Source organism: Rhinopithecus roxellana, chromosome 5 (assembly GCF_007565055.1).
Source record: "Rhinopithecus roxellana isolate Shanxi Qingling chromosome 5, ASM756505v1, whole genome shotgun sequence".
Classification (NCBI taxonomy): domain Eukaryota; kingdom Metazoa; phylum Chordata; class Mammalia; order Primates; family Cercopithecidae; genus Rhinopithecus; species Rhinopithecus roxellana.
In genome coordinates, this window is record NC_044553.1 from 74,511,256 (window position 1) to 74,533,835 (window position 22,580).

The window sequence follows — 22,580 nt, forward strand, 5'->3', positions numbered from 1 at the left end:
AAGTTAGGGAATTTCTTTTCATTCCAAGAGCATATTACTACTTCCCTTTTTTTTCTTCTTCTTCTTTTTTTTTAATCTAAGAAGGAAAAGTCATGGAATAATTCTCTCTCTGCTCTGCCCTCAAGGTCAACATAAGTGAATGGGCCCTGCACCTCTTATCTGGGGCCATGCATACATAAATCCATGACAAATACCAGTAGAACTCACAGAGTAGATCCATTCCAAACTGATGCTGAGCGACGTGCTCAAAGATGGACGTCAGGATGGGGAGCAGAGCCACTGTAGTATAGTTAATATTCTGAGAAACGCCTTTAATCTGCGTTCGGGAATGGGTGAACTTCCCAAGTTTCAGGTTTTCTGAAGTCTTCTCCAAGTCTTCTGCAGCATTTTCAAAGAATGCTCGTAACCCAGCCTTCACCAGCTCTGAGCCTGACTTCATGACAGTCCTGCAAGCAAACAATGTGAAAATCTAGAAGGATAATCTGTACTTGTGACCAGTCCTCTTCTTGAAACTGGCTGGCAGTGTCACCTAGGCAGACATTTGCCACTCCTGTCACTCAGTGACACTGTGCCAGGAGAAAGGGAGATAGCAGTTAACATCCAGGAAGAAACCTGAATCACACAATCCCAGAGGGGCTAGCCACTGGAAAATCTGAGGAAAATATTGCTCACCTCTTTAGGAAATGCAGAGAACAATCTAGAATGAAGCCAATATTGGCCACCCTGCTATTATCTATAGTAAGTTGCAACTGGCTAAAGTCTTCTGTAAATATCTAGTTAAAAGAACAGGGAAATGAGCTTTAAGAAAAGTTGTGGGGCCGGGCGCGGTGGCTCAAGCCTGTAATCCCAGCACTTTGGGAGGCCGAGACGGGTGGATCACGAGGTCAGGAGATCGAGACCATCCTGGCTAACACGGTGAAACCCCGTCTCCACTAAAAAAATACAAAAAACTAGCCGGGCGACGTGGCGGGCGCCTGTAGTCCCAGCTACTCGGGAGGCTGAGGCAGGAGAATGGCGTAAACCCGGGAGGCGGGGCTTGCAGTGAGCTGAGATCCGGCCATTGCACTCCAGCCTGGGCGGCAGAGCGAGACTCCGTCTCAAAAAAAAAAAAAAAAAAAAAAAAAAAAGAAAAGTTGTGGGATAAACAACTTTTTTTTTTTTTTTTTTTTTTTTTTTTTTGAGACATCGAGTTTTACCCCGTCACCAGGCTGGAGTGCAGTGGCGTGATCTCAGCTCACTGCAACCTCCACCTCCTGGGTTCCAGTAATTGTTCTGCCTCAGCCTCCCTGAGTAGCTGGGATTACAGGCGCCCACCACCGCACCTGGCTAATTTTTGTATTTTTAGTAGAGACAGCGTTTCACCATGTTGGCCAGGAAGGTCTCCATCTCTTGACCTGGTGATCTGCCCAGCTTGGCCTCCCAAAGTGCTGGGATTACAGGCGTGAGCCACCGCACCCAGCCTGGCTAAACAACTTTTATAAAGGCTAGCTAGAAACATAAACTCTTTTGATGCGAGACCTCTTAGAGAAAAAGAGCATGGAAATAAGTCAACAGAAGCTTAGACTTCTGTTAGTTTGCAGGAAATGTCCTAGATTGGATGAAGAAAGAGAAAAGAGACACCTAGCCCTTTTAAAGTAAACAGCTTAATCATACTTCTGGAAAATACAAAACAAAATGTTGAAATGTGATCTACAGGGATAAGGATCAGCTCTGGACATGTGAAGCCTTCCCTCAAAACTACAGTATTTCATAAAACTTAGAATTGGAACAAAGCTTACAAGTCATCTATAAGTTTTATATTTCTGTATCTTATTCAGAAGATTATGAAAGACTTCGTTCAAAGACAGATGCTTTTTATCTACATCATTCTCCTGATAATCATTCAACTCATGAAGACAATAAAAACAAAGAAATTAAGTCAGTGAGTCTTGTTCTTGTCCTATAAGTATTCATGAGCTGTCTTCCTAACTTTTTTTTTTTTTTTTTTTTGAGACGGAGTCTCGCTCTGTCGCCCGGGCTGGAGTGCAGTGGCCGGATCTCAGCTCACTGCAAGCTCCGCCTCCCGGGTTTACGCCATTCTCCTGCCTCAGCCTCCCGAGTAGCTGGGACTACAGGCGCCCGCCACCTCGCCCGGCTAGATTTTTGTATTTTTTTAGTAGAGACGGGGTTTCACCATGTTAGCCAGGATGGTCTCGATCTCCTGACCTTGTGATCCGCCTGTCTCGGCCTCCCAAAGCGCTGGGATTACAGGCTTGAGCCACCGCGCCCGGCCAACTTTTTTTTTTTTGAGATCTCACTCTGTTGCACAGGCTAGAGTGCAGTGACCTCTCATGGGAGACTCCCATGCTCAGCGATCCTCTCACCTCAGCCTCCCGAGTAGCCGGGATCACAGGCATGTGCCACCATGTCTGGCTAATTTTTAAAAATTTTGTAAAGACGGGGGTCTATGTTGCCCAGACTGGTCTTTAACTCCTGGCCTCAAGTGATCCCCCTACCTCTGCCTCCCAAAGTGCTGGGATTATAGGCGTGTACCACTGCATCTGACCCTTCCTAACTTTCTAGTCCCAGGTTTTGTTAGGAATAATTACTCAACACACCAACCTGCAACTGATCGTCATTTAAAACAAACAAACAAACAAACAAACAAAAACTGGACTCTCTCAAGACTTTTCCCAAGTTTCTTAAAGATTTCTCATCCCTTTAATAGTCCCTACTCCCCTCCTTTTTCATAGCCATTCTCAGTTCATCAAGGATTTTCATCTTTGGGACACTCTTTTAGTGTTCCACTCTTTTAGGCTGGTAACCTCTTTTGCATTGGGTCTTAGGAGGTGTGTTCTCCTCCCAACTTTGATAAAAACGTTTCTTTCTTTTCTTGTCCCCCTCCCTCCCTCCTTCCCTCCTTCCTTCCTTCCTAGATGAGGTCTCGCTACATTCTTCAGGCTGGTCTTGAACTCCTAGGTTCAAGCAATCCTCCCACTTTAGCCTCCTGAGTAGCTTCGACCACAGGCAAAAACTATGGTGCCCGACTCTGACAAGGACCCTTCTTAACAGACACATTAAAGAAAGCTCCTTGTCAGTTCTTTCCACTGCTTTTTTTTTCCCAGACAGGGTCTGGCTCTGTCATCCAGGCTGGAGTGTAGTGGCGCTATCTCAGCTCACTGCAACCTCCACCTCCTGGACTCAAGCCATCCTCCCACCTCAGCCACCCAAGTAGCTGCGACTACAGGCATGCACCACCATGCCCAGCTAATTTTCGTATTTTCTGTAGATAACATGTTTCACTATGTTGCTCAGGCTGGTCTTGAACTGTTGAGCTCAAGGGATCTGCCTGCCTCAGCCTCCCAAAGTGCTGGGATTACAGGCGTGAGCCACCGCACCCGGCCTGCATCTCTCTTTTTCAGTCTCATCATTTGTGTTATTACCAGAACTTATGTATTATCTTTTAACACTTCTTCCCAAATCCCTAGGCCATGGGATCATCTTTGTCTCTGATTCTTTGGAAGTCAGATCTCTGTGCATTTCCTTCCTTGGCCATTTTGAATTCAGAGGGCTGTTGTTCATCTTTCCCATAACATTTGTAGATTCACCACCCACCAGTGGGCTATGCCACATTATATATTTTATCTTCTGAAAGATGAACTTCTTAGGAAGGAAAGACAAGAATTGATCAGGCCTTAGCATTGCGTCTCTGCCATGGCAGTGGCTCTCGTTACGTGAACTGTGAAAAAGAGAGTGCTAACTTCTAGGGTCTTTGCCTTGTCTCCTCTCTCCTCCCAAACCCTGGCAACAGTGATCTGTCTTCTCTTCAGTATAATTAGTGAGATGAGAGGGTCAGAGAGGAAGTCATGAGAAACTATTGGGAAAAACTGGGCAGACTTACCTTGTGTCAAGTGTCTGAGCTAAGATGTGAAGACAGCTCACCATTGTAGTAGAATCACTACCTAGAATAAAAAATATCATCTGTGATTCCCCCAAACCACTCAGCCTGTCTCTCAAATGCAGTCTTCTCCATATGCACAAACCACAGCCCAGCATAATTAACTACCAACACATAGAGTGCCGGGCCTGTGTTCAGAGACAATGCATTAATTTCTAGCCTGACACAGCCTTTGCTTTATGATGGATGTCAGAGGCAGAGATTAAAATTTTCACTGGTGTGGAAAATCTGAGCAGTTAAAAGGGTAAAGAGGTCATTCATCATGCTTCAGACCAATTTTCTATGGCAAATTTAGGTGACACCTTAGTCCCAAGGCCTGGGTTGTCTGAGGAAGACACAAATAAAGGCAAAGTACAAGTTCAGGATGATTACAGGGAGGAGCGGTGCCTTTAGCAACACTTCACTTACCAAAGAGGGAAATTCTGTGTCTAACAAGGGCAGCAAGTTTGCAGAACAGGCTGAAGCAGAAAAGAAAGCAATTCAGCAAGTCACAGAGATTAAAGGACTCATACTTTGTATCCCCCACCCCGATGTCCCTTACACTGTGAAACAGAGAGCACAGAGTGGCATTCTTGGAAGATGCACTATGTTCCTAGCAAAGAATCCTCTGGTCCACACTCAGGAACACGTGTGGCTCACACTGCCTTGGAGAATCATGAAAAGTACCTTGCAGGCAGCTGCATGCTTATTAAACACAATCCCTCTGAAACATTTACAGTATTTTGCAGAGACACAGTGCAAAGTATCCTTTGCTACAGAGAACCATGTATTGAAACGTTTATTTGCATGACATTCAGGGATAAATGAGGACTCCGGATAAAGGCATGATGTTCCCCTTGTTGCAATGGGTTGCAAACCATTTTGTAGCCTTCCATTGATGGTGTGAAGTTTTAGTTGGGAGGTTGGCAGAAAGTTGGGATTGGGAAGTGTTAACGGTTCAGGTACAAGGTGAGATTGTGTTAAACAAAAGCATTTTAAGAACTGTATATTCTCTGTCATCTCCAATTAGTCTCCAGGCCTGACCAGGTCACTGTTCTAACTGGGCCCTTGGAAACTAGGAAAGCCATGCTGTCTATTTTTGTGTTTTTTGACTCTCCTTCATGCTTTCACCCGTACTTTGCACGTGGAACCGCTGAAGGTTCAGCTGTGCCTCACTGTTTGACTTTCCACCGTGCCTAACGAGGACCTTGTGATGTTAGAAAGGAGCCCGTCGCTGTTTCTGAACATGCTGCTGATGGACCTCATCTAGGGGCACTGTGGCCATCATCTGACCTCTGTTGCTGAAGCTCTTGGGAAGAGATTGCTCAGAACTGACATTATTGACACTGGCATGGCTAGACAAGAACTTTGCAGTTGCTTCAGAAAGCAGTGAAATAGAAAGAGGGAAAAAAGAGAAAGAGAGAAAAGCCACCTGTATAGGCCATGGGGCCCCCTGGTGACACATTCCCAGTTTCTGATTCGTAACTTGTCACGGAGCTTCTTACCCCATTCAGGGCAGAAGTCTTCCACAGGACAACTCAAATGGGGAAGGAATGCATCCTGAGAGTTGATGGGGATGAAAACCTGCTCACCTCTAAATGGTTTTCAATAAATGCCCTGAGTCTTTCTGGGCTGTCTACTGGAAAATCACAACAAAAGTTCCCATGGCTAGTTATTTGGTTTTGCAGCGGAAAAGAGTTGGGAACCCCTGGCCTATAGCTTAAGAGAACACACAGTAAGTTACCAGACATTTGGCAGCCATCTAGGGTGAAATTAAATATGGGCCGCTCTTTTTCCTTTCCCATGGTGTTTTTTCAGAGACGGATATTGGATGCAAACTCACGGAAATGGGGCAAGGGGCTAACCCTGTGGAATGTGGGCTCTGTGGCTCTGTGATTAGCTGGGCTGTTTTGGGGAAGCCCCTTAACTGTTCTGTGTGCTAACTTTCTCACTGTAGAGAGTCATCATAGGACTTGAGTTTCAGAATAAGGGGCAGGTAAACTCAGATATATCTGGTGAAAATGCTTCACAGTGGACACATGTTCTGTATAAACACAAAACAATCTTTTTCTAACAAAGGCAGATATTTGAGTTGTTTGATCTTGATACTAACAAGGCTAACCTCATTGTCAGAAGTGCTTTCTCAGACATGCCAAGGCCTGGATCTGAAATTTCCAAAGGCTACTGCTTGTTGCCTATGGAGCCCAGGATTTAACTGGAAGCACTGTCCTTAGCCCAGAGTTATGAGGGGCTCAAGTCCCCAAGAGCCCCTCCTCCATCTCAGAGTTTGAAGACAATGAATGAAAGGAATCTCAGGGAGAGTCTGAGACCCACGAGCACAGGGCTGCAGATGCAGAAGAGGTGGGGCAAGGACGAAGGCTGCAAAGAGGAGTCTGGCAATGCAGACACATTCAGTGCAAACACGACTGCTTCTGTGGGAGGGCAGAAAGCCCACTGATGGATTTGAGAGCTATTTGCAAGGCTGATCAGCTCCAGGTTGTATTTCAGCCGTGACAAATGGTGCCTGGTTGAACAAATGTTACATTTCCATGAATTAATAATCTAAGAAAAACAGGTAAAGAAAACAGACACACCTGTCCTCTGTTGGATTATCTGAATATCTCACTTTACCCACTGTTTCCCTAGCTTCTTACAACATACACTGCTGCATCCTGCAAATGTTTAGGAGGTCATCTTTGGTCAGCACCTGATTTTAAGAGTATCTTGTTTTGACAGCATGGGGCTTCTCCTGTCTTAGAGTAAGTAATTATGGTGTAGAATAAATCATACTCGATGTGATAGAGAGGACTGGTTTTTCTTTATTTATTTATTATTTTTTTTGAGATGGAGACTCACCTGTTGGCCAGGCTGGAATACAATGGCGCCATCTCGGCTCACTGCAACCTCTGCCTCCTGGGTTCAGGCAATTCTCCTGCCTCAGCCTCCAGAGTAGCTGGGACTAGAGGTGTGTGCCATCATGCCTGGCTAATTTTTGTATTTTTAGTAGAGACGGAGTTTTATCATGTTGGCCAGGCTGGTCTCAAACTCCTGACCTCAGGTGATCCGCCTGCCTTGGCCTCCCAAAGTGCTGGGATTACAGGCATGAGCCACTGCGCCTGGCCTCCTATTTTCATTAGGGTCTTAGCTTTTTGCTACTTCAAAGTCTAGTCCATTCCCATCTTTCTTTTTTTTTTTTTTTTTTTCCTTTGAGACGGAGTCTCTCTCTGTCGCCCAGGCTGGAGTGCAGGGGCCGGATCTCAGCTCACTGCAAGCTCCGCCTCCCCGGGTTTACGCCATTCTCCTGCCTCAGCCTCCCGAGTAGCTGGGACTACAGGCGCCCGCCACCTCGCCCGGCTAGTTTTTTGTATTTTTTAGTAGAGACGGGGTTTCACCGTATTAGCCAGGATGGTCTTGATCTCCTGACCTCGTGATCCGCCCGTCTCGGCCTCCCAAAGTGCTGGGATTACAGGCTTGAGCCACCGCGCCCGGCCCCCATTCCTGTCTTTCTTTAATAAAATACAGAGAGAACCTGAGGCATAGTAGAATCTATCTTTTAGCCCAATCATGACAGATGCCCTCTTTTCTTATTTCTGTTAATGTATCTACATGTTAGCCTAGTGGAATGAGTAGGAAGGCTGGTGCTTTTGATGAAAATTTTTTTTTCCTATTAGGATTTTAAACTGAATTATGTTGCTTTAGACTACAAATTTCATCTCACCCACACCAGGACTTGTATGATTTTTTTTTTTTTTTTTTTTTTTTTTTTTTTTGAGATGGAGTCTCGCTCTGTCGCCCAGGCTGGAGTGCAGTGGCCGGATCTCAGCTCACTGCAAGCTCCGCCTCCCCGGGTTTACGCCATTCTCCTGCCTCAGCCTCCCGAGTAGCTGGGACTACAGGCGCCCGCCACCTCGCCCGGCTAGTTTTTTGTATTTTTTAGTAGAGACGGGGTTTCACCGTGTTAGCCAGGATGGTCTCGATCTCCTGACCTCGTGATCCGCCCGTCTCGGCCTCCCAAAGTGCTGGGATTACAGGCTTGAGCCACCGCACCCGGCCTTTTTTTTTTTTTTTTTTTGACGCAAAGTCTCACTCTGTCGCCCAGGCTGGAGTGCGGTGGCATGATCTTGCCTTGCTGCAACCTCCGTCTCCCAGGTTCAAGCAATTCTCCTGCCTGAGACTCCTGATTAGCTGGGATTACAGGCATGCGGCACCATGCCAGGCTAATTTTTGCATTTTTTAGTACAGACGGGGTTTTACCACGTTGGTCAGGCTGGTCTCGAACTCCTGACCTTGTGATTCACCTGCCTTGGCCTCCCAAAGTGCTGGGATTACAGGCATGAGCCACTGTGCCCAGTCGATCTGAGTCTTTTCAAAAGTTTTAATCTTACAGAGTTTGATAAGCATGGAATTGAAAGCAGTGTCCAGCTATTTATTCTCGATGTTACGTGTCCACTTTTCCCAAGCTTCAGAATGATCTTTGCCTTCTTCTCACTATTGTCTCAGGACAGCTGTTTTTTGTTTTTTGTTTTGTTTTTTTTTAAATTATACTTTAAGCTCTGGGGTACATGTGCAGAATGTGCAGGTTTGTTACATAGGTATACATGTGCCATGGTGGTTTGCTGCACCCATCAACCTATCATCTACATTAGGTATTTCTCCTAATGTTATCCCTCCACTTGCCTCCCACCCCCCAACAGGCCCCGGTGTGTGATGTTCCCCTCTCTGTGTCCATGTGTTCTCATTGTTCAACTCCCACTTATGAGTGAGAACATGTGGTGTTTGGTTTTCTGATCTTGTGACAGTTTGCTGAGAATGATGGCTTCCAGCTTCATCCATGTCTCTGCAAAGGACATGAACTCATTCTTTTTTATGGCTGCATAGTATTCCATGGTGTGTATGTGCCACATCTTCTTTATCTAGTCTATCACTGATGGACATTTTGGTTGGTTCCAAGTCTTCACTATTGTGAACAGTGCCTCAATAAACATACATGTGCATGCGTCTTTATAGTAGAATGATTATAATCCTTTGGTTATATACCCAGTAATGGGATTGCTGGGTCAAATGGTATTTCTGGTTCTAGATCCTTAAGGAATCACCACACTGTCTTCCACAATGGTTGAACTAATTTACACTCCCACCAACAGTGTAAAAGCATTCTTACTTTTCCACATCCTCTCCAGCATCTGTTGTTTCCTCTTTTTTTTTTTTTTTTTTTGACGGAGTCTTGCTCTGTCACTCAGGCTGGAGTGCAATGGTGCGATCTTGGCTCACTGCAACCTCCACCTCCTGGGTTCAAGCGATTTTCCTGCCTCAGTCTCCCAAGTAGCTGAGATTACAGGCATGTGCCACCATGCCTGGCTAATTTTTTGTATCTTTAGTAGAGACGGGGTTTTCACATGTTGGCTAGGATAGTCTCAAAATCCTGACTTCGTGATCTGGCTGCCTTGGCCTCCCCAAAGTGCTGGGATTACAGGCATGAGCCACTGTGCCTGGCCTCCTGACTTTTTAATTATTGCCATTCTAACTGGCATGAGATGGTATCTCACTGTGGTTTTGATTTCCATTTCTCTAATGATCAGTGATGATGAGCTTTTTTCATGTTTGTTGGCTGCATAAATGTCTTCTTTTGAAAAGTGTCTGTTCATATCCTTCACCCCCTTTTTGATGGGGTTGTTTTTTTCTTGTAAATTTGTTTAAGTTCCTTGCAGATTCTGGATATTAGCCCTTTCTCAGATGGATAGATTGCAAAAATTTTCTCCCATTCTGTAGGTTGCCTGTTCACTCTGATGATAGTTTCTTTTGCTGTGGAGAAGCTCTTTAGTTTAATTAGACCCCATTTGTCAATTTTGGCTATTGTAGCCATTGCTTTTGGTGTTTTACTCATGAAGTCTTTGCCCATGTCTATGTCCTGAATGGTATTGCCTAGGTTTTCTTCTAGGGTTTTTATGGTTTTAAGTCTTATGTTTAAGTCTTTAATCCATCTTGAGTTAATTTCTGTATAAGGTATAAGGAAGGGTCCACTTTTAGTTTTCTGCATATGGGTAGCCAGTTTTCTCAACACCATTTATTAAATAGGGAATCCTTTCCCCATTGCTTGTTTTTGTCAGGTTTGTCAAAGATCAGATGGTTGTAGATGTGTGGCATTATTTCTGAAGCCTCCGTTCTGTTCCTTTGGTCTATATATCTGTTTTGGTACCAGTACCATGCTGTTTTTGCTACTGTAGCCTTGTAGTATAGTTTGAAGTTAGGTAGCTTGATGGCTCCAGCTTTGTTCTTTTGGCTTAGGACTGTCTTGGCTATACGGGCTGTTTTTTGGTTCCATATGAGGTTTAAAGTAGTTTTTTCTAATTCTGTGAAGAAAGACAATGGTAGCTTGATGGGAATAGCATTGAATATATAAATTACTTTGGGCAGTATGGCCATCTTCACGATATTGATTCTTCCTATCCATAAGCATGAAATCTTTTTCCATTCATTTGTGTCCTCTTTTATTTTCTCGGCCAGTGGTTTGTAGTTCTCCTTGAAGAGGTCCTTCACATCCCTTGTAAGTTGTATTCCTAGGTATTTTATTCTCTTTGTGAGAATAAATGCAATTGCAAATGGGAGTTCACCCATGATTTGGCTCTTTGTTTGTCTATTATTGGTGTATAAGAATGCTTGTAATTTTTTCACATTGACTTTGTATCCTGAGACTTTGCTGAAGTTACTCACGAGCTTAAGGAGGTTTTGGGCTGAGTCGATGGCGTTTCCTAAGTATAGGATCATGTTATCTGCAAACAGAGCATTCTGTAGATGTCTATTAAGTCCACTTGATCCAGAGCTTAGTTCATGTCCTGAATATTCTTGTTAATCTTCTGTCTTCTTGGTCTAATATTGACAGTGGGGTGTTAAAGTCTCCCACTATTATTGTGTGGAAGTCTAAGTCTCTTTGTAGGTCTCTAAGAACTTACTTTATGAATCTGGGTGCTCCTGTATTGGATGCATATGCATTCAGGATAGTCAGCTCTTCGTGTTGCATTGATCTGTTTACCATTATGTAATGCCCTTTGTCTTTTTCTTTTTTTTTTTTTATCTTCGTTGGTTTAAAGTCTGTTTTATCAGAGACTAGGATTGCAATCCCTGCTTTTTTTTTGCTTTCCATTTGCTTGGTAAATATTCCTCCATCCCTTTATTTTGAGCCTATGTGTGTCTTTGCATGTGAGATGGGTCTCCTGAGTACAGCACACTGATGGGTCTTGACTCTTTATCCAATTTGCCAGTCTGTGTCTTTTAATTGGGCCATTTAGCCCGTTTACATTTAAGGTTAATATTGTTATGTGTAAATTTGAACCTGTCATTATGATGCTAGCTGGTTATTTTGCCCATCAGTTGATGCAGTTTCTTCATAGTGTCTATGGTCTTTATATTTTGGTATGTTTTTGCAGTGGCTGGTACTGGTTTTTCTTTTCCATGTTTAGTGCTTCCTTCAGGAGCTCTTGTAAGGCAGGCCTGGTGGTGACAAAATCCCTCAGCATTTGCTTGTCTGTGAAAGATTTTATTTCTCCTTTAGTTATGAAGCTTAGTTTGGCTGGATATGAAATTCTGGGTTGAAAATTATATTAAGAATGTTGAATATTGGCCCCACCCTCTTCTGGTTTGTACAGTTTCTGCAGAGAGATCTGCTGTTAGTCTGATGGGCTTCCCTTTGTGGGTAACCTGACCTTTCTCTCTGGCTGTCCTTAACATTTTTTCCTTCATTTCAACCTTGGTGAATCTGATGATTATGTGTCTTGGGTTGCTCTTCTTGAGGAGGATCTTTGTGGTGTTCTCTGTATTTCCTGAATTTGAATGTTGGCATTTCTTGCTAGGTTGTGGAAGTTCTGGATGATATCCTGAAGAGTGTTTTCCAACTTGGTTCCATTCTCCCTGTCACTTTCAGGTACACCAATCAAACGTAGATTTGGTCTTTTCACATAGTCCCATATTTCTTGGAGGCCTTGTTCATTCCTTTTCATTCTTTTTTTTCTCCAATCCTGTCTTTATGCTTTATTTCATTCAGTTGATCTTCAATCTCTGATATCCTTTCTTCTGCTTGATTGATTCAGATATTGCTACTTGTGCATGCTTCACTGAATTCTCGTGCTGTGTTTTTTAGCTCCATCAGTTCATTTATGTTCTTCTCTAAACTGGTTATTCTAGTTAGCAATTCCTCTAACTTTTTATCAAGTTCTTAGCTTCCTTGCATTGGGTTAGAACATACTCCTTTAGGTTGGAGGAGTTTGTTATTACCCATCCTCTGAAGCCTACTTCTGTCAATTTGTCAAACTCATTCTCTGTCCAATTTTGTTCACTTGCTCGTGAGGGGTTGTGATTCTTTGGAGGAGAAGAGGCATTCTGGTTTTTGGAATTTTCAGCTTTTTTTGTGCTGGCTTTTCCTCATCTTCGTGGATTTATCTACCTTTGGTCTTTGATGTTGGCGACCTTTGGATGAAGCTTATGAATGGATGTCCTTTTTGCTGATGTTGATGCTCTTGTTTTCTGTTTGTTAGTTTTCCTTCTAACAGTCAGACCTCTCTGCTGCAGGTATGCTGGAGTTTGCTGGAGGTTCACTCCAGACCCTGTTTGCCTGGGTGTCGCCAGCAGAGGCTGCAGAACAGCAAATATTGCGGCCTACTCCTTCCTCTGGAAGCTTTGTCCCAGAGGGGCACCTGATGGACGCCAGCTGGAGCTCTCCTCTATGAGGTGTCTGTTGACCCCTGCTGGGAGGTGTCTCCCATCAGGGGGCATGGGGCTCAGGGACAAACTTGAGGAGGCAGTCTGTCCCTTAGCAGAGCTCGAGTGCTGTGCTGGGAGATCCTCTGCTATGTTCAGAGCCAGCAGGCAGGAACTTTTAAGTGTGCTGAAGCTGCGCCCACAGCTGCCCCTTCCCCCAGGTGCTCTGTCCCAGGGATGTGGGAGTTTTATCTATAAACCCCTGACTGGGGTCGCTGCCTTTCTTTCAGAGCTGCCCTGCCCAGAGAGGAGAAATCTAGAAAGGCAGTCTGGCTACAGCAGCTTTGCCCTGCTGTGGTGTGTTCCGCACCCAGTTAGAACTTCCTGGTGGCTTTGTTTACACTGTGAGGGGGAAAACGGCCTACTCAAGTCCCAGTAATGATGGACGCCTCTCCCTCAACCAAGCTTGAGTGTCCCAGGTCGACTTCAGACTGTTGTGCTGGCAGCAAGAATTTCAAGCCAGTGGATCTTAGCTTGTTGGGTTCCGTGGGTGTGGGATCCACTGAGCAAGTCCACTTGGCTTTCTGGCTTCAGCCCCCTTTCCAGGGGAGTGAACAGTTCTGTCTCATCAGCATTCCAGGCACCACTGGGGTATGAAAAAAAACTGCAGCCAGCTGGGTGTCTGCCCAAATGACCGCCCAGTTTTGTGCTTGAAACCCAGGGCCCTGGTGGTGTAGGCACCTGAGGGAATCTCCTGGTCTGCAGGTTGCGAAGACCATGGGAAAAGCGTAGTATCTGGGCCGAAATGCACTGTTCCTCATGGCACAGTCCCTCATGGCTTCCCTTGGCTAGGGGAGGGAGTTCCCCGACCCCTGCACTTCCTGGGTGAGGCAACGCCTCACCCTGCTTTGGCTCGCCTTACGTGGGCTGCACCCACTGTCTAACCAGTCCCAATGAAATGAACTGGGTACCTCAGTTGGAAAAGCAGAAATCACTCTCCTTCTGCGCTGGTCTTGCTGGGAGCTGCAGACCAGAGCGTTCCTATTTGGCCATCTTAATCTCTGTCCCAATGTTGATTTAAGTATATAAATCTTTCCCAGGCCCCACGGGTATTCCCACATAATATACCTCATGTAGTTGCTGAAATAATTCAGATTTGTATGAATATAGTTTCTTTCAAAACCAAGATGACAAAGACATCAGCCTGTTTCATTTCTTCAACAGACTCACCTTGTCGTCCACAGGAAGCTGGCATTTTAAGTAAATTGTAATCAGCACCATAACCTTCTCTTTATCTTGGAGACTCACCTGGCCACCATTTCTTTCTCCTTATGAGAGGCGTATCCGCTGCTGCTAAGGGGCTTCAGAGGGGATGACAAGAAGTAGAGGCGATGATTGGTGAAGTACTGGTCAACCAGCGGGAGGAGAACCTGGAAAACCCACCACAAATCAACTTCTAGGAAGCTATCCATAACTCTTCATGTGGTTCATTTAAAAGTGTTTATTTTCAGTGAGCGAAAAGCCTCTGAACCCTCGTCCTGTAATTTCCAGGAAATTCTACCCCTTTGGTCCCAGTTTCCATCACATTTTCCTTTTCTATGCCTCAAACCAGAGTCCTTGGGGGTATGTAAAAGGAGACAGTCATGGACGAAGGGCCCAAAGAAATGTGTGCGCATTTGCAGAGGAGTCCTATGGGACAGGTGCACTCAGATAGGGCTTATTGGGCACTGCATCCAAGAGGCACTCGAGGCATGGCTTAGTGCCACTAGCCTCAAGCATTCTGTCTGCTTCTCAGAGCAAGGCAACTCAAGCCCTTCTGTGCCTTTAGTCCTCTGAGTAGGGCTGTATGGAAGAGACTGCTAACTAGCACCCAAATTCATTCTCCCCTTTTTCCTTTTGGCAACAGAATCCCACTGTGTTTTAGCTGGGTAGAGAGCCACCCAGGCAGAAAACATATCACCCAGTCTCCCTTGCAGCTAGATGAAGCTCGAATGGAACTTAAACAGGTCCTGTCCCTTTTCCTGGTCCCTGAAATTTTCCTTGGCATTCGAGGGGTCAGTAAGGTGAGAGATGACAAGTTCTAGCCATTGGGATAGAACTTTTGAAAAGCAACAGCTTGCCTTCCCTTCTCCTTTTCCCTTTCCCACAGATGCCGTGCAGGTGAGCCTGTTGAACCACGTACACAGGCCACACCTCCAGAGATGGTGGAGTAGCAAGACAGGAAGAACCTGGATTCCCGGGTGATGGTGTGGGGCTAGGCAGGCTGCATACCTCTTTGGACTGCCAGCCTCCCTTGGGACTGTCAAACAACAGAGAAATATAAATGTACCTCACTGAAGCCACTGGAGTTTTAGATATCTTCTTTGAATCTGCTTAACCTGTTTCCTAAATAGTAGAGATCCTAAGAAGAAAGTAACTTGATTAAGTGCAGGGCCACTTACTTTGGCAAAGAATTTGATCTCCTGGTCATGAGGAGACTTTTCAGTTTTCCCACTGCTGACAATGGCTTCTACAAAGACACAGGTAACACAGAGTTGGCCAGAGTTACAAAGTACAAATCAGTCACAACATTTTAGAAACAGAGCAGCTTTCCTAAAGGCTATTAAAAAAGGCTATCTATTTCACAAAATATATTTTACAACGTACTTTACAACTGTGCTGGCTAGTTATTTCTTGTGTCAATTCTTTAAGCTGTTTCACTACCCTTTTGTCTACTTTAACAATCAGAAAACAGCTTCAAGCCTGGGCGCGATGGCTCACACCTGTAATCCCAACACTTTGGGAGGCTGAAGCAGGTGGACCACTTAAGGTCAGGAGTTCGACACCAGCCTGGACAACATGGTAAAACCCCATCTCTACTAAAAATACAAAAATTAGCCAGGTAGGCGTGGTGGCGGGCATGTGTAATCCCAGCTACTTGGGAGGCTGAGGCAGAAGAATTGCTTGAACCCGGGAGGCAGAGGTTGCTGTGAGCCGAGACTGTGCCACTGCACTCCAGTCTGGGCAACAAGAGCAAAACTCCATCTCAGGAAAAAAAAAAAAAAAAAAAAGAGCAGCTTCAGAGAGGTTGAGTCATATGTCCACAGTCATAAAGCAAGACAACAGGAAAGTTAAAATAGGATAAGTTGAGTGAAAAAATGACAAAAGGTTCAATCACTCCACTAAAAAAACTAAGGAGTTTTTTTTTTTTTTTTTGAGATAGAATCTTCCTCTGTCACCAGGCTGGAGTGCAGTGGCACGATCTTGGCTCACTGCAACCTTCGCCTCCTGGGTTCACTCCTGCCTCAGCCTCCCGAGTAGCTGCGACTACAGGCACGCACCACCACGCTCAGCTAATTTTTTTGTATTTTTAGTAGAGATGGGGTTTCACTATGTTGGCCAGGACCGTCTCCATCTTTTGACCTCGTGATCCTCCTGCCTCGGCCTCCCAAAGTGCTGGGATTACAGGTGTGAGCCACTGCGCCCCAGCTGGATTGATTTTTTTTAAAGTGGGGGGGAAAATCTCAGCCACTGTTTTCCCCCTAAACTCATGCATCTAAATCAATCATAAAAAGTTACAGTTTGAAAGGATTATTTCTTGATAAAAGAATACTGAATTCTTTTGGGATATTTCATGATGATACTTACCTAAATGGGCAATAAATTCTTGTGCTGAATCAACGTATTTCAGGATCTTCTTCAAGAACTTATAGGCAAACCTCTTTTCCATGGAGGAGGCATCCAGCTCCATATCCTTCATACCCCTACGTTGGACATGGACAGACCCCAGGAAGTAACAGAGACAACCATGTCACTCAGGTGCACCACCAGTCCTACCAGTGTTAAATTTAATTTCCAAATGTTATTCTGGCGTAGTGACATGACTCATCATTTGACTGATTTCCCTTGTCACTTGGAACCTGCCTATGTGAGCACAGATTTTTCAGAAAGACCTTTATTATGCATACAACGAGTACTGAGCTGGGGATGTCTGTGAAAGCAAAAAATCTCTGCTTTTATGGAAAGAATTTACATGCTAGCTATAAACAGACAAAAACAAAATATAAATTAGATGGAATCTTAGAAGTTAACACATTTTGTGAGTAAAAGAAAAATTAAAGCAGAATGAAAAAGTCCAGAATTGGGGGAGTGAGGGTTTGCAGACTGTAGTGTTAAATAGAGTAGTCAGGGTTGGTCTCACTTGGAGACTGATGCTGCATTAAAGGCTTGAACGAGATGAGGAGGTGAGCCATATGGACATCGGGAGAAAGAGTTCTCAAGGCGGGGTGAAGAGACAGTACAAAGGTCCTGAAGCAGGAGCATGCATGTTGTGTTGAAGGTTAGAGGGGTATGGGTTAGGAAGTGGGGACAATCACGTACGTCCCTATAGGCCATCCTTAGAATTTTGCTTTTGCTCTGAGTGAGAAGGGAAGCTATTAGAAGTTGTGAATAGAGAAGTGACATGATATGACTTGCATCATAACAGGATCACTCTGGTTGCTGTGTTTAAAATTGACCATCGTGGTGAGGCAAGTGCAGAAGCAGAGAACACAGGCAGGAGGATGAGGATAGCATGAAGTGGGTGAGAAGTGGTCAAATTCTGGGTATTTTATTTTTGAGATGCAGTCTCACTCTGTCGCCCAGGCTGGAGTGCAGTGACATAATCTCAGCTCACTGCAACCTCCGTCTCCCGGGTTCAAGCAATTCTCTGCCTCAGCCTCCTGAGTAGCTGGGATTACAGGCACATGCCATCATGCCTGGCTAATTTTTTGTATTTTTAGTAGAGATGGTGTTTCATCATCTTGGCCAGGCTGGTCTTGAACTCCTGACCTCAGGTGATTCACCTGCCTCGGCCTCCCAAAGTGCGGGGATTACAGGCATGAGCCACCGTGTCCGGCCTCTGGGTATACTTTAAAGGTAAAACTGCCAGGATTTCCTGAAGGACTGGATGTAGATTGAGAGAAAAAGAGGAGTCAAGGTTGTTTGCTTGAGAAGGTAGAAGAATGGCTTGCCATGGAGTGATGGGGAAGCTGAAGACAGAACAGGTCTGAGCAGGAGATGGGGGAAGCCAGTATTTCTCCTTGGCTACAGGGACCTCGCTTGATCACCTGTGCATCCAAATTCCTACCACAGGGTCTGGTACGTGGTAGACAACTGGGTCGGATATGTTTGCTGAATTCAATTATCTTTCTTCTTGATTTCCTCCTATTTCCTTGACTTCCTTTATCATTACAGTAAATGGGAATTTTTCATTTCTGTGAGCAAGCTATTTATCAGGAAATCACACCACAGATTCATCTTGGTGTTAAGAACAGGATTAAAATGACGACGGGAGTCTTTCTCGAATGCTTCCCCGGAGGCTATCTCCTGCTGTCTGACCTTTCCTGCTCGACAACATGGCAAATATGTCTTGTTATTTTTTTCATATGAGATACAATAGAAATGTTTTGTATAGATTTTTATTTTTATTTTTGCCATTCAATGGCAAAAATTCTATAGGAAACTAGAAGAAACAGCAGCTTGCTCAGTAAATGTTTCTTTTAGGAAGAATGGCTATATCGGAATAAAAACACTGGCTTTTCATTTGACAAAGAACTCAGTAAGCATAATCCTATGTAGCACAGCCCACCAGCACCATTAGACCAGGCAGAAAACAGTATGACTTTAAGACTTGAGCAGCCAAGGCCATCCTATATAAAACATTCATCTAGATGATTTTGACTTATGTAAGTTTGAGATAAAACATCTTAGGACATCGTGATGCATTCAATCTCTCCAGTAAAGTTGTATCTTCATAAGAATCAATTCCCTTCGTTCCAAGACTGTTTATGTCAGTTATGCTTGCTATTATTACTATGTAATTTAATAAGATATCATATAAAACAACAAAATAGAAGTATGAAGAGAACTGCTGATTCTATAAAACTATTTTGTAAAGACCTGCAATTGCAAGCTTCCAAATATGTAATTTTTGAATTAGGTATGGGTGAGACAACTGTCAAAGATAAGGGAGGAAATCTGAAAAATATCTAGGGTACTACGTAATCCTTCACATAACAGAACCAATGACAAAAACCACATGATTATCTCAATAGACACAGAAAAGGCCTTCAATAAAATTCAACACCCTTCATGCTAAAAACTCTCAATAAACTAGGTATTGATGGAACATATCTCAAAATAATAAGAGCTATTTATGACAAACCCACAGCCAATATCAAATAAGACATCAAATGAGAGCTATGTATGACAAACCCACAGCCAATGGGCAAAAACGCGAAGCATTCCCTTTGAAAACAGGCACAACACAAGGATGCCCTTTCTCACCACTCTTATTCAACGTATTACTGGAAGTTCTGGCCAGGGCAATCAGGTCAGAGAAAGAAATAAAGGGTATTCAATTAGAAAAAGAGGAAGTCAAATTGTCTCTGTTTGCAGATGACATGATTATATATTTAGAAAACCCCATCGACTCAGCCCAAAATCTCCTTAAGTTGATAACTTCAGCAAAGTCTCAGGATACAAAATCAATTTGCAAAAATCACAAGCATTCCTATACACCAATAACAGACAAACAGAGAGGCAAATCACGAGTGAACTCCCATTCACAACTGCTACAAAGAGAATAAAATATCTAGGAATACAACTTACAAGGGATGTGAAGGACCTCTTCAAGGAGAACTGCAAATCACTGCTCAACAAAGTAAGAGAGGACACAAGCAAATGGAAAAACATTCCATGCTCATGAATAGGAAGAATTGATATTGAGAAAATGGCCCTACTGCCCAAAGTAATTTGTAGATTCAATGCTATTCCCATCAAGCTATCATTGTCTTTCTTCACAGAATTAGAAAAAACTACTTTAAATTTCATATAGAACCAAAAACGAGCCCATACAGCCAAGACAATCCTAAGCCAAAAGAACAAAGCTGGAGCCATCATGCTACCTAACTTCAAACTATACTACAAGGCTACAGTAACAAAAACAGCATGGTACTGGTACCAAAACAGAGATATAGACCAAAGGAACAGAACAGAGGCCTCAGAAATAATGTCATACATCTACAACCATCTGATCTTTGACAAACCTGACAAAAACAAGCAATGGGAAAAGGATTCCCTATTTAATAAATGGTGTTGAGAAAACTGGCTGCCCATATGCAGGAAAGTGGACTCCTTCCTTACACCTTATACAGAAATTAATTCAAGATGGATTAAAGTCTTAAACATAAGACCTAAAATCATAAATCATAAAAGACCTAAAATCATAAAATCATAAAAATAAATCATAAAAAGTCTAGAAGAAAACCTAGGCAATACCATTCAGGACATAGGCATGGGCAAAGACTTCATGACTAAAATATCAAAAGCAATGGCAACAAAAGCCAAAATTGACAAATGGGGTCTAATTAAACGAAAGAACTTCTGCAGAGCAAAAGAAACTATCATCAGAGTGAACAGGCAACCTACAGAATGGGAGAACATTTTTGCAATCTATCCATCTGACAAAGGGCTAACATCCACGATACAAGGAATTTAAACAAATTTACAAGAAAAAAACCAAACAACCTCATCAAAAACTGGGTGAAGGCTTTGAATAGGTACTTTTCAAAAGAAGACATTTATGAAGCCAAAAAACATACAAAAAAAAGTTTGTCATCACTGGTCATTAGAGAAATGCAAATCAAAACCACAATGAGATACTATTTCATGCCAGTTAGAATGGCGATAATTAAAAAGTCAGGAAACAGCAGATGCTGGAGAGGATGTGGAGAAATAGGAACACTTTTACACTGTTGGTGGGAGTGTAAATTAGTTCAACCGTTGTGGAAGACAGTGTGGCAATTCCTCAAGGATCTAGAACTAGAAATACCATTTGATCTAGCAATCCCATTACTGGGTATATACCCAAAAGATTATAAATTACTCTGCTATAAAGACACATGAACACATATGTTTATTGTTGCACTGTTCACAATAGCAAAGACTTGGAACCAACCCAAATGCCCATCAATGACAGACTGGATAAAGAAAATGCGGCACATATTCACCATGGAATACTATGCAGCCATAAAAAAGGGATGACTTCATGTCCTTTGCAGGGACATGGATAATGCTGGAAACCATCATTCTCAGCAAACTAACACAAGAACTGAAAACCAAACAGAAAACCCAAACCAAACATGTTCTCACTCATAAGTGGGAGTTGATCAATGAGAACACATGGACACAGGGAGGGGAATATCACACACTGGGGCCTGTTGGCAGGTGAGGGGCTAGGGGAAGGATGGCATTAGCAAAAATACCAAATGTAGATGACAGGTTGATGGGTGTAGCAAACCACCATGGCACGTGTATACCTATGTAACAAACCTGCACATTCTGCACATGTACCCCAGAACTTAAAGAATAATAATAATAATAATAAATCTAGGGCACTGGATGTACACTGTTATCATGTGCTGCAAATTATCACCATTCTTTAAAGAAGCCCAAACTCCAAAACTTTGAGGTTGTATTACGGATGTTGTTTATAACGCCAATAAAGAGAATATACCAAGAAAGAGCCTTGGCCTATAGCACAAGATTTACGAACGAATGCATTTTTATATATTTTAAGTTACAATGAAATGTTTAAGGTATGTAGGTATAATTTGTAAGAATTCTTTGTCACTGATCTTTAAAAATTAATACCTAGCATTTCTGCTTCTGTCAAAAAAAAAAAAAAAAAGGAGGGCTTCATGTTCCCAAATAAAAGTGTTCTCATTTTAAAAGACTCAACTGTTCTCCTTACTTGGATGGGTTTTGTAGGCAGGTAATTAAATACCTGGGGAGGCAGAGGCCACACCCACAGCCCTGTCCCACTAACATCACATGGAAGGTGACTTACCTGGAAACTAGGACGCCATTCACTTGGAGGAACTTAAACAGGTCCTGCGCTTTCTCCCGGTCCTTGAACTTTTCCTTCGCAGTCAAGGTGTCATATGGTACCAGAAGAGGGTGACTGCCACCACCTGGGGTCAGTAAGGTGAGAGATGACACTTGGCTCTTCCTTTGCACTTCTGGGAGACCATACCCGCCCTGTTCAGCTTCTTTAGGGCATGCCGTGAATCTCACTCACCTTTGCTCTCCAGCTCCAGCTTCTTCTTCTTGGCCCAGATATTGTGATAGTTCTCAGCCACGACCTCCACCATTCCCTGTGTCCCACCAAGAAGAGCCAAGTCAAACAGAAAGAAAGCAGGCAAGCTAGCATCATAGCTTCTGGGCTATTTCAGGCAGCCTCGGGAACAGCACCCCACTGAACACTAACAGCACACAGCCAAGGGCCTCCCATCATTAATGATTCTGTGCTTATGTACCTCATTCGGTTCCTATCTTCCCATACACACAGAACACAATTTCTAACTCTCTCCTTCCCTTGTAACTTATTATTCTGGCAGCTTGATGCATTTAGGAGAAACATCCATTTCCGCTTGAACCTGCATGCTGGCAGCACGTCATTTTTCACAGCGGCTTAGTATTGTACCCCTGACCTCAGATGGGAAGTTGGGAGTGCGGGCCAAGAAAAGTCTAGAACCCTTGAAAGCCTATAGCTTAACAAACTAAAAATAATCACGTCTTAAAGGAAAGTGCTGTAAGTAAGATTTCTCTAGTAGAATCCATCTTTGTAAGGCTTGTAAAACAGTGACTTAGAATGAAGGATGTACTTTGGAAAGAAACTTTCTCTAAGATCCAAGGGGCTGGTCTGATGGACTTCCAGAGGGGTGAGTGCCCCAGGCTAGGGCAGGCCACAGCCACTAATGTGTACAGGAGGGGAGCAACGGGCTTTCAGTTTCAACCCCTTGGTCTTACATCCCTATCCTGCAATGATTGCCTGCCTGCACCATCAGAGGGCGTTCCAGCAAACCCACTATGGGACATGTGCGTTGTCCTTATGTTTTGGGGGTCTTACAATGATACCAGCAAGCACCTCCACTGAGGAGCTAAGTTTCAC

General features: G+C 43.7%; 1 protein-coding gene across 2 annotated transcripts in view; it reads right to left on the minus strand.

The window, feature by feature from the left end:
- The window catches only part of RYR3 (ryanodine receptor 3), a 407,410-nt gene that overhangs the window by 104,519 nt on the left and 280,311 nt on the right, over positions 1-22,580 (minus strand). For both annotated transcript variants that reach the window (XM_030930996.1, XM_030930995.1), the window contains exons 55-62: positions 21,708-21,783; positions 21,477-21,600; positions 16,235-16,350; positions 15,049-15,116; positions 13,916-14,037; positions 4,346-4,395; positions 3,881-3,941; positions 208-446 (exon numbers count right to left, since the gene is read on the minus strand). In XM_030930996.1, coding sequence (XP_030786856.1) covers positions 208-446; positions 3,881-3,941; positions 4,346-4,395; positions 13,916-14,037; positions 15,049-15,116; positions 16,235-16,350; positions 21,477-21,600; positions 21,708-21,783 — 856 coding nt within the window. The remainder of the gene's footprint in view (positions 1-207; positions 447-3,880; positions 3,942-4,345; positions 4,396-13,915; positions 14,038-15,048; positions 15,117-16,234; positions 16,351-21,476; positions 21,601-21,707; positions 21,784-22,580) is intronic.